Here is an 11,742-nt window from a genome sequence, read left to right as displayed (position 1 = left end):
TTATTAATTCGATTTTTAGAATCTGAATTGTTATTGACTAAATTATTGCAGATCTGATAAAAATATTAAAACTAAACCGATTTTTTTTTGGACCGGGGCCAAGGCCATATAACAGACCCGGCCACCCAAACAGAACCCGATTCGCCCCAGATCCCGACCCCCTAGTGCTCGACCCTAACAATATTGTCATCTTCCTCCCATAGCTCTCTGGTCGAGCTTCTTGTTGCCGCCGGGACCTCCCCTACCAGGCCGACCTTTTGCAAGGAATTGACACCTGGAGCATCCTTCCCCATTCTGAGTTCTCTGAATGCATCGTTCTCCTCACCAGTCTGATGCTGACGCCGCTGATGGAGTAACCGCCATGGAGCTTCTGGCCAGGTAGTCTCGGCCACAGCAATCCTCTGCCTCGAGGCTTCCCGCAAAGGACCAGGACCCTCTGCGCTCCCTCGTCGATCTGCTCTCGAAGCTTTGCCGATGTGGTTGCTCCTCTCCATAATTCGCCGCTACGCCGCAGTGGATTGATGCTGCTCTCCCCTTCAGCTTCTTGCATGTCTCGAGTTTCGTTTTCTCCCCTCTGAGGTAAGTCATGTTCCGTTTGCATTCCTTGATGATTGGTAGAGGGTGGAACCCCAACAAGTTGATTTTGCGCCCATTGATTATGCTGAATAATTGCGAATCTGGCTTCTGTTCTGATTGAATTCCTAACTGGATTAGGAGTATTGAAAGTCCACTGGCTCGTGAGAACATTCCCTACTGCCATCGCTGCCAATTGGTGAGCTACTATGTTGCCTTCCCTTGGAGTCCAGGTAGCTCCTACAGCTGGCGCCTCTTCCAGCAACTGCAGAATGTCTCTGAGAATTGCATCCGCCTCCGCTATTGGCGTTCTCGCCTTAACGGCTTGGACCAGTGGTAAACAATCTGTTTCAATTATACAATTTTCTATCTGTAAATTCTTTATGAGTATTAGAGCTTCTCTGTATGCCTGAGCTTCTGCTGCTAGTGCTGAATTTGTGATAAATTTTGTTGTTGTCCCAGTAATGATCTTGCCCTGCCAATTCCTAACGACGACGGCTGATGCTGCCTTACCTGTATCCTTATGGAACGCTGCGTCAGTATTGACCTTCAACCTATCTTGTGGTGGGGGTCTCCAGGTAATCCTCTTCCTATCACCAATCCTGCCATTGCTTGAATTGTGATCTGTGCTGCTCTCGCTTGTTGTATTGTGGTATTCTGCTGCTAGATATTCTGCATTGATTATTGCCTGTTCTGGATTGATTGTTGCTTGCTGGAATATGTATTGGTTCCTTGTCTTCCAAATGTACCAACATACGCACCCCAGCTTACATAATATTCTTTCCTGATCCTTCCCTGTCTCCCTTCTTATTTTCTGAACTGTATCCAATATCCATCTTCCAAACGATGCCACATTATAGGCTGTAGGTGTTATTTGAATACTCGATCCGAACCAAACCGCTCTCGTCCACGGACATAAAAGTAAAGCATGTTCAACAGTTTCATTCTCATCCTAGCATATGCTACATGAAGGCTTAACTGCACATCTACGCTTATACAAATTACTATTTACTGACAGAATACCTTCCACTGCTTTCCATAAGAATATTCTGATCTTTTGTGGCACTGGTAGTCTCCATATAATCTCCCAAATCTCCCTATGATTCTGACTTGATGAAGCTTCATTTAATTTTATCTCTTCTTTTGTATCTCTCTCCTCTTTCGCAGCCCGGTAACCTGATTTCACTGAGTAATTTCCTTCGGCTGTGTATGGCCAGATCAGATTATCCTTTTTGTTAATCAGGCTGATAGGTGTTCTTGTAATTAATTCTGCTATGTTCCCCGGAAATACTTCCTCGATTCTGTTCTCATTCCAGCCCTCCCCCTGCTTTATAAGGTCGCTCACTTTTCTGATTTGTTCTTCTCCCCATCTCCTCATTTTCCCTATTCCTGCCACCCAATTATCCTCCCATATATCTATCTCCGTTCCACTCCCTATGCTCCATCTGCCCTTTCTTCTAAGGAAATCCCTTCCCTCCAACAAACTTTTTCCATATCCATGACGTGTTCCTTCCTTCTCTCGCTTCCCATAGGCTACAGTTAGGATAATAAATTGCCTTTAGAGTCTTTGCCCAAATAGCTTCCTCCTCTTTTAGTAGTCTCCAAGCTTGTTTCGCTAGGTGCGCAATGTTTTGGCACTCCAAATCCTTGAACCCTAAGCCTCCATTTGTTTTACACTTAGTCATCTTTTTCCAACTTTTCCAATGGATACTTTTTTCCTTCCCGTTGTTTGCCCACCAGAACCTCGCTATTGCAGCCTCGATTCCTTTGCAAAAGGATTTTGGGAATTTGATGACGTTCATAGCAAAAGCCGGGATCGCTTGAATTACTGCTTTTATCAAAATTTCCTTTCCGGCTTGATTTAGAAGCTTCTCTTTCCATCCTTGCATCTTGTCAAGTATTTTCTCCTTTATCCACTCCAACGCCCTGTTTTTGGATCTTCCCCATCTCGCAGGCAGCCCTAAGTATCTTCCTGGATCTTCCCATGACGCCATTCCAGTTATCTCTTCTATGTTCACCCTCTTCTGTATAGATACTTGGCTTCCAAAAATTAGCCCGGATTTTTCAGTGTTGATTCTTTGTCCTGATGCTTCCGTGTATTTGTTTAATATCTGGATGAGTTGAAACATCTCCTCCTCTTCCGCACCTGCAAAAATTATGCAATCATCAGCGAATAACAAATGAGTAATGACCGGTGCTAATTGGGCTAATCTTATTCCGGAGATCAGCTTATCCCTCTTCGCCTTTTCCATCAGAATAGTGAAGCTTTCAGCTGCCAAGATGAAGAGGTAGGGTGATAATGGGTCTCCCTGTCTAAGTCCTTTTTGAGGGGTGATCCTATTAGATAGCTTCCCATTTATTTTAAATCTGTAAGTGGCACTTTTTACACAGCTCATAACCAGCCTCACCCATTCATTACTAAATCCAAATTCTTCCATGACCCTTTGCAAGAAATTCCATTCCAATCTATCATAGGCCTTATTCATGTCCAATTTCATCGCTAGGTCCTGGCTTCCGGCGTTTCCTTTTCTATTTAACATATGAAAAGCTTCCTGCACAATAATTATATTGTCTTGTATGAGTCTTCCTTTGACAAAAGCACTCTGAACTAGAGATATGATTTGATCTAGCACTTTCCTTAGTCTTCCCACCAAGACCTTAGTTACAATTTTATATGCAAAGTTGTAGCAACTTATTGGTCTGAGCTGATTTAGGCACTCCGGTTGGCTGACCTTGGGTACCAAAACAACAGTAGTTTCCCCTAGATCCCCTGGTATGCATCCTTCTTCGAAAATTTGCTTCACTACTCCACAAACTTCTTTGCTTAAGATCTCCCAGTGATGTTGGAAAAAAAGCCCATTTAAACCATCTGGCCCCGGAACTTTCAGCCCTCCCATACTGAAAACTGCCTCCCTTATTTCCTCATCATTAATTTTTGCCATTAGTTCCTCATTCATCTCTTTGGTAACTCTTCTTGGTATGTCCTTTACGCACTCTTCCAGGTTTCTGTCCCCTTCGGAGGTTAATAATTTAGTATAGTACTTTTCCACTAACCTCATTATGCTTGCCTCTCCTTGCATCCACTGACCTGTTTCATCTTTCACTTTGTCAATTCTGTTCCTAATTCTTCTCTGAATGGTTGTTGCATGAAAGAATGTTGTGTTTTTGTCCCCCCATTTTATCCATTTCAGCCTTGATTTTTGCCCCCAATATTTCTCCTCTTGTTTCTATAGTTCTGATATTTGGTTCTTCAATTCCCTCTCTCTTCTTTGATCTCTTTCCGTCATATCAGCCTCTTGGATGTGATGTAACTCTGATTTCTTTCTTTCTACTTCTTTATCTGCTCTCTTAAACTTCCGATTACTCCATTCCATCAGCTCCCTTATGCATCTATTTCTCTTCCGTATGAATTTGCCCCAACAATTCCTATTTCCCTCATCTTGTTGCCAACCCTTCTTGATCACCTCTTTGCACTCCTCATGCTCAGCCCAAAACGCCTCAAACCTGAATTCTCTTTTTATCCTACTTCTCGGGTGTAATTCCAATATAAGCGCACAATGATCCGAGCTTATAGCCGGAGCTACTTTTAGACTAACATTCTGGTATATCTGCAACCATTTCCAATTCACTAACACCCTATCTAATCTTTCCCTGGTTATGAAATTGTTTCTAGGATTGCTGAACCATGTGTATTTACTTCCCTTAAGGTCAACATCCATCAAACCATTATCATCTACAAACCTTCTAAACGTTTCTAAACAGATTTTTGGTTGGAACCAGGTATATTTACTTCCCTTTAAGTCAACATCCATCAAACCATTATCATCTACAAACCTTCTAAACGTTTCTAAACAGATTTTTGGTTGTGGAAGAATACCTACCTTTTCTTCTTGATTTAGGATGTCATTGAAGTCCCCCAAATAAGCTTGAGGTTCCTCCTTGCTTATGTTACTTACCGTGAGCTCCTGCCATAGTTTCCTTCGCTTCTTAAAAACAGGATTTTCATACACAAATATACCCTACCAATTCAGATCATTATTAATGTTAATATTGGCTTTAATATAGTTATCACACCATTCATAAACATTAACATTCACATTAGATTTCCATAGGAGACATAGTCCACCGGACAAGCCCCGGAGTTCTACGCAAAACATGTTATCAAATTTCAGCTTCCTATTAATCCTATTTATTATGTCCCTACTTGCCCTAGTTTCCATTAGAAATACTATAAGCGGCTTTACTTTTTTACATAAATTGTATAACTCAGAAATTGTCGGGGCAGCCGCTATTCCCCGACAATTCCAGCTTATAATACTCATGGCTGAGGTTGGGGCATGTTAAGGCCCGCCTCCTCAGCCTTCTGTCCTTCCTTGAGAAATTCAGAGTCCTGTGTTGCTGATTGAAACTCCCTTAAATCCCGAGCAGTGTTGCTGCTCCTCAAACTAAACCGACTTTTAATTTATTGAATTTTGATCGGATCGGTCAATTCGATCCGATTTTAATAACGATACCTTAAACATATAATACTTTATTTCTCTTTAAGTGATGCAGGCCTTTGTAAGCTATAATTTTTGTTGATTGCTTTGATTAAAAAGTAGTAACAATTTGATGTAACTTTGTAACGTGCATATTTATATTAGGTGTTTGTTACGGTACGATAATAAATTTATAGGTACCGATACATTTAAAATATAGACAAATAATAACAAGCTACGTGAAATTTATTTTCCACATCAACATTAAATTTTTTTTAAAATATATATTTATCATCATTTTTACTAATACACCCCTTTAATTAAATAAAAATAAAAAATATTTATTTGTTTAATTTTATAAAAAGACTTAAATATTCTTTTTTATATATTAGACAAAAATTATTTTTTTAGATTAATTAAATTATTTAATTTTATAATTTTAAAATTTAAATTATCTTTATTTATCTCTTTATAAATCCTAATCAATCATTCATACCAAAAAAATTAAATAAATTTAAAAAGTACTAAACAAAATCATTTTATTCTTTATTTGCTGGATTCTCACCCAACCTTCATCTCTAATTGTTCATACCAAAAAAAATATCATCCGAAAAACTGAGAAAAAAAAATAAAAAAACAGAAATTCATGTCTTCAGGATTTCTCACCAGTACATCCTCAACGAACGCCTCTCTTATTCCCAATTCTGAGACTCAAACCCGCTCTTCTCTCTCACTGCCACTAGAGTCTCTACTCGTTCACACTCACCGGCGTCTCGTTGCTCCTCTCGTCTCGTCGCCGGCGTTTCAGCGTCTCGCGGCCTTCCTTGGGCTCCTCCTCGCCGGCGACAGAAGCAACTCTTCGGATCGTCGTCGCTCGTCGTCTTCTGGTTTCAAGTACTCGCCGTCGCGAGTCGCTGTGGATCGTCGACCGTTGTAGGGTCGTCACTTGCTTCGTCGCTCGTCCTCTTCTGGGGTCGGTTCCTCTTCGTCACCCAGTGGCCGTTGGTAAGTCCATGCATCATCACTTCCCCTGTTCTCCGTTCTCCCTGTATTTTGAGATGATGTTGAATTGGTAATCAATTAATTTGTTAGTGATTGAATCTTGAAGAAAATACCTTCTGGTAGGTTTGGAGATGACTGCTTGACTAAGTGTTGTATAGTACTTTTTCAAATTATATATTTAGATGGGACATATCGACATAATTGTTTCTGTAGTTCAGAAATGCTGTCATCCTTAAGGAATGGATGCTTGGCATCTTCATGCTTATGCAGCATCTTTACATTTTTTGACTTTCATTATGCCAACTTGATAAATGTTTACTGTGATTTTTCTCAGGACCTTGATGGACATTTTAGATGATTATTTTGATGGCTATTATTCAGAGGAAATGATAGAGTCTCGGGCATAGTTTCTAAAACTATTCTCAAGTAAATTCTGTAATTCATAAGAATAATTATTGTCGGATATTTTGAGGTTTATTCAAGTACTTTTTTTTTTTCCAACTTATCAGGTGGATATTTTGATCTAATTTATCACTATGGCATACGCAGGTGCTATTGACACTTCTTGTTTCTTGCTGTTCTGTTCTAATACAGGTTTCTACTAATCAAAGTGCAGTAGACACAATTGACGGATATTCGCGACCACAGTTCAATAGTTCCGGTGCATCTACATGGTTATGCTTCCGTTTGGATATATTGTCTTCAATCACATTTGCATTTTCTGTGATATGCTTGATGGTTGTTCCTCAAGGAGTCATAGATCCAGGTAGAGAATAATTAGATTATGATATTAGTTTAACTAAAAAAAATTACAATCTGTCTATAATGAGGAACTAAGTGCTTTACTTATGTTTGATTCTCTTATTGAAGGCCTTGCTGGTTTATCTGTTACCTATTGACTCAATTTGAACTCGATAAACGCTATGGTGATTCGACTTCTTTGTGACTTGGAGAACAAGATGATATCAATAGAAAGAATACTTTAATATACATCTATTCCTAGTGAGCCTCCCCTTGTTGTACAAGAAAATTGCCCAAGCCCTTCTTGGCCATCATATGGAGAAGTTGATATATGCAACTTGCAGGTAATTGAAGATAGAAATTAGTTTGACATCTTACTCAATTTTGAATTCATGTTATGATTTTGTCTTCTTAGAGTTCACTTTTCCAAAGTGATTAGTACTTAAGAGAGTTTATGCTATGATACTTGTAATGGACTAATAATTCTTTGATGAAGGTTCGTTAAATGATCAATTAGTTAATCATGCTGGGACTATTGCTGTCTTGCTGAATAATCACGGAGTTTAATTTTTTTTTTCTTTGCTAAAAATCATCAGAAGTTTATGGCGGAACATCATAATGTTTTTTAACCATTGGATTGATGAGTAGTTTTCAACCTTTTACTCCTTTGAATTATCAACCGCTTTTGATAGCATTTCTGAATAGAAAATTGAGTTTCTAATGACAGTTTAGTTGAATAAAATGTTTATGTTCTTAAGTAACTGAACAAGCATAATTTCACTTTGCTTTGGTTGCAACTTGCAGGTGGCAATGGCAACGGCTGCCAAAGCAAAACTACTTCTTTGCGAGCTAAAAACTGTTAAAGCAGATTTGGCTTTTGCAAAAGCCAGGTGTTCTAAACTAGAAGAAGAAAATAAAATGCTCCGCGACTGCGGTACCACTACCACTAAGGGACAGAACCGTGAAGATGATGATATGGTATTGGTTATTTGTTGTTCCCTATTTCAAATTTGATATGACAACACCTATGAAGCACTCATACAGGCATAACAAAATTTGAAAGCATCTTCCAATTTCATGTGTTGTTTTATCTAAACATGAGTTATATGTCTGAGTCTCATAAGTTTATAACCTCATTTTTGCTGGAGATTATTTTTTTCATCCCTTCTAGCTTTTACACCATTGCATGTTTGCCTATCATATACAGCATTGAAAGATAGTTGAAGTGGTACACATTTAGTGGTTGAAGGCAAGAGCTTTCTTTTGCTTCAAGCATACTATGGAATTGTTTATTATATGCATATATACTAACTACCCTGTGTTATGCATATATCCCAAGAACTCATTGTGTTTTTAACAAGAATATGATCATTTAAATATGAAACTCCTATATGGCTATATTTTTGTAACTTGTACAGATTCGGTTTCAACTGGAGACGCTTCTTGCCGAGAAGACTCGCTTGGCAGGCGAGAATGAGGTATATGCTAGGGAAAACCGTTTCCCAAGGGAGCTTGTGGAGTACCATCAGCTGACAATGCAGGATGTAGTGTACCTGGATGATGGCATCGCCGAAGTCCCAGAGGTTTATGACAGCTCGAGTGGGGTGTCCCGGATAACGTCTTTCAACCCATCACCATCAGAATCACCTCTTCGAGTGGTTATTCGGAACTCAGAAAGTTCACCTATTCTCCCAAACGAGATGTTAACTGTGATAGAGAAAGATAGTAAGAGTGCATCAGAAAATGAGGCTCCTATTCCTAGTGTCTCAGCTTCTCCAAAGTGATATATCTGTTCTCCTTCAAACAATAGCATTTAGTTTAGATGGGGTTCTTCTTGTTTAGAAGCAAGGAAAATGCATGTTTTTCTTTTTTGTAGAGTTTATTAATTTGTTTCTATTTTTCACCACTGTGAGGAAGAGGCTGGGTGATATTTCAAGAAACTACATATTTATTTATTTATTTATTTTTGTGTGACTTATGTTCATGGTTTTTGATTGTATTGGCTGATATTGATCTATACAAAGTTATTCTTTTTCTTTCTTTTTGTAACTTCTTGTAATTGGAATTGCACTTTTTTCTGATCTTTATATTAGGGAAGTATTGGTATTCTGATTCAATGCATTAATAGAAGTCAAATTATCATAAGAAGATTAATAGAGATTTTGGATGGTGAATTTTCTGAACAAAAATCCTATATTATATGGTACATTGGCCTCAGAATCAGAATGTTACATAGTATCAGTAGCAAGTCCAAATCAATTCATTCCTTTCTTTTGCATCAGAAGATGCACAATCAAGCTTTGAAATGACTTCATCTTACTGCCTCATCTTAGAAGTAATTAAAATTCTCTACTAGTAAAATAATATTAACCAGTACAAGTAGCTAACACAAATATTAGCCACTCTGATCTGTTATTGACTTAATAAAAATTTTGAACCTCTAATAAACCATTAGATATTTAAGCAAAATTCAAATATAGCATTAATATCCAGTTTAAGATAATTAGTAGTACAAGAATGGAACCAACTCTTTATTATATCCCCATTTACTAATTAAACCTGATGATGTTCACATTGAATAACACAGCCTATGGCCTTGCCTTGTTCTTTCTCCTCAGAAGAACAAACAGCACATCAAGTTTTAGTTTATCTGTGTCCATGATGTCTGGAAATTCTTTAACTTTCTCGGCAAAGCGTTCGAAAAGCTCATCAACTATTTCTGCTCCAAAGTGTTTCTCAATCATCCCTTGCAGTGCAGCTCTGAACCATGAAACAAATATTTACACAGTTGGCAATGACACCATGTTCTTGAATTCCAATATTTCCATCCACTCAATGCTGAAACATTCATCACATCCTCTAAGAATTTCCTTCACAGCCTTAACAGAGGGGTATATCAAAGATTTTTCTTATGATCTTATAATGGTTGAATGTGTCATTACTGATCTGCATAGAACCATCTTATTCAAACTAAAAAAATCTATTAACATCTCTGATATAGCTTATACAGTCTGTGCCTTCACTTAGTGAAGCAAGAACACACGATTACATAGTTGGCAATACTTCTCGAGATGCCTTGAGTTGTGATTCATTGTCCTCGTGACTTCCTTTAAGCCGGATTTGAGTCTTCAGTTCTGCTGTCTTGCTCTCCACGATCATTCGGCCTTCCTGAAGAAATTTGAGAAGCAGCAATGAGATGAACAATGTTATGTTGTTTCAATACTTGAAATGATACAATTCCCATACACCAGATAATGAAGAATCAAATTACTAGTTAACTATGTGTCTCAGCTAGTTAACAATTCTGTTTTTTTTTTTTTCTGAAAGCAAGATGTTACTACATTGTTACCCTATAATAAAACATCATTAATAGACATAGATCAGGTTTGATGTTTCAAGCGTGGAAGAAACATTTCCCAACTAATTCAAACAAAGCCATGTAACTTGTTATGAACTGTGGACATAAACCAACTCCAAGGTGGAAACATATAAGACAGAGAATTTACCTCAAAAGCCTTCTCAAAGGTGTCACCTAAGTGATTAAGGGAACTAGTGATTGCCTCCAATCCCTTCCTAATTGTAGGGTTGTCCCCTAAATTATGAGATTCATGTTGTTGATATGACGGCTTCGACTGTGAAGGGAAGTCCCAATCATGGCAAACAAAAGAAAACACAATTGATTCCAATTCAACTAGACATAGATTTAGAGTCTCAGTTCTATGGTTCATGTTATTTACATTGAGTTTAGGAATCAATTAGAGTGGCAGAGTCTCCATTCTTGATGATGCAGACAGAGAGTGGCAGAGTGCAGGGAGGAGTGGAGGAAGACGCGGTGGCTGCCAGAAAGGGAGAGGCGCTGGACGACGATGGCTGGACAGGGCTCGACGACGGAGAGCGAAAGGGGCATTCAAAGAACTTCCATAGAGGAGAAAGACGCAGCGTTTGTCCAGTTGAGTGGTTTAGCCTTCCTTCTCCTTTAGGTTCTTTAAATTCCGTGGGCGGCTAACTACCGAGCTCAATGCAGTCAATTATTGCTAGGATTTTGCCTTTTTGGTGTGTTTTGGAGGGGAAAAAAAGTGCTAAATCCTTCTCCACGAATCAGATCCCAAAGTATGAACCCTAGAGTCGAACTCCGAGGTAACGACGGAGAAGCGTTGATCTTCCAACGACGGCAAGTTTCTGAACTTTCCAATGGATGGATTCCAGAGAAGAAGATTTCTGGAAACGGTTAAGAGAGAGAGAGAGAGAGGATAGGAAGAAGAGAGAAGAAGATGAAAAATACTAAAGGTTTATGAATCAAATGAAAAACAATTTTGGTTTTTTATTTTTTTAATATGTTTTTGTTTGTTGTTTCAATTATTTGAAACTATAAAATTAGAATTAATTGAATTCTAAAATTTGATTAATTTAAAAAGATATTTTTGTCTAATCAAATAAAAGAAATATGTTTAAGTCTTTTTATAAAATTTAATAAATAAATATTTTTTATTTTTATTTAATTAAAAGGGTGTTTTAGTAAAAGTGATGATATACTATATATTTAAAAAAGAAAAAATTAAATGCTGACGTGGAAAATAAATTCTACATGTCTTATTGTTATTTGTCCATATTTTAAACGTATTGGTACGTATAAATTTATTATCGTACCGTAACAAACACCTTTATATTCAATGCTAACGGGATGAGTAGATATAAATAGCAAGGTGTAACTAACTAGATAATTGTTCCATTCAATCTTTTTTTTAATATAAATTAGTGTATGTTTCCGTACCCTGTACGGGATAATACATAAAATTATATAAAAAAATTTTATTAAAATTTAAATAAAAAATATATATATAGTAATTATTATTATAAATATTTTACAACTTAAAAGCATTAAAATAATTAATATTTGTTTTAGTCAATTTAGATTGGTTGAATGATCATCTTATTTGTCCAGTTAAGC

At 37.5% G+C, this 11,742-nt stretch overlaps 2 protein-coding genes across 3 annotated transcripts; one reads left to right on the top strand and one right to left on the bottom strand.

The window, feature by feature from the left end:
* On the top strand, window positions 5,601-8,843 carry LOC107614172. Of its 2 annotated transcripts, XM_016316403.2 has the most exons (6): window positions 5,601-6,056; window positions 6,388-6,479; window positions 6,648-6,819; window positions 6,924-7,138; window positions 7,599-7,772; window positions 8,213-8,843. In XM_016316403.2, exons 5-6 carry the CDS (start codon window positions 7,605-7,607, stop codon window positions 8,576-8,578), a joined length of 534 nt encoding a protein of 177 aa, XP_016171889.1. In that variant the 5' UTR covers window positions 5,601-6,056; window positions 6,388-6,479; window positions 6,648-6,819; window positions 6,924-7,138; window positions 7,599-7,604; the 3' UTR covers window positions 8,579-8,843. The 2 variants fall into 2 exon arrangements, with proteins under 2 accessions (XP_016171889.1, XP_016171888.1); XM_016316402.2 differs by having other exon boundaries at window positions 6,388-6,819.
* On the bottom strand, window positions 9,237-11,025 carry LOC107610833. Its single transcript, XM_016312827.2, has 2 exons — window positions 10,301-11,025; window positions 9,237-9,962 (listed from the first exon to the last, which is right to left on the bottom strand). Exons 1-2 carry the CDS (start codon window positions 10,520-10,522, stop codon window positions 9,840-9,842), a joined length of 345 nt encoding a protein of 114 aa, XP_016168313.1. The 5' UTR covers window positions 10,523-11,025; the 3' UTR covers window positions 9,237-9,839.

This window comes from Arachis ipaensis, chromosome B08, assembly GCF_000816755.2.
Source record: "Arachis ipaensis cultivar K30076 chromosome B08, Araip1.1, whole genome shotgun sequence".
Classification (NCBI taxonomy): domain Eukaryota; kingdom Viridiplantae; phylum Streptophyta; class Magnoliopsida; order Fabales; family Fabaceae; genus Arachis; species Arachis ipaensis.
Note: the sequence above shows the minus strand (reverse complement) of the source record. Positions and strands in the feature narration are given on the sequence as shown.

Excerpts from the sequence above, each read along its gene's own strand:
- LOC107614172 (XM_016316403.2), top strand. The coding sequence starts at position 7,605 with ATGGCAACGGCTGCCAAAGCAAAACTACTTCTTTGCGAGCTAAAAACT. Across the intron at positions 7,773-8,212 it reads ACCGTGAAGATGATGATATG|ATTCGGTTTCAACTGGAGAC; the intron begins GTATTGGTTATT and ends TAACTTGTACAG.
- LOC107610833 (XM_016312827.2), bottom strand. The coding sequence starts at position 10,522 with ATGAACCATAGAACTGAGACTCTAAATCTATGTCTAGTTGAATTGGAA. Across the intron at positions 9,963-10,300 it reads CCTTTGAGAAGGCTTTTGAG|GAAGGCCGAATGATCGTGGA; the intron begins GTAAATTCTCTG and ends AAATTTCTTCAG.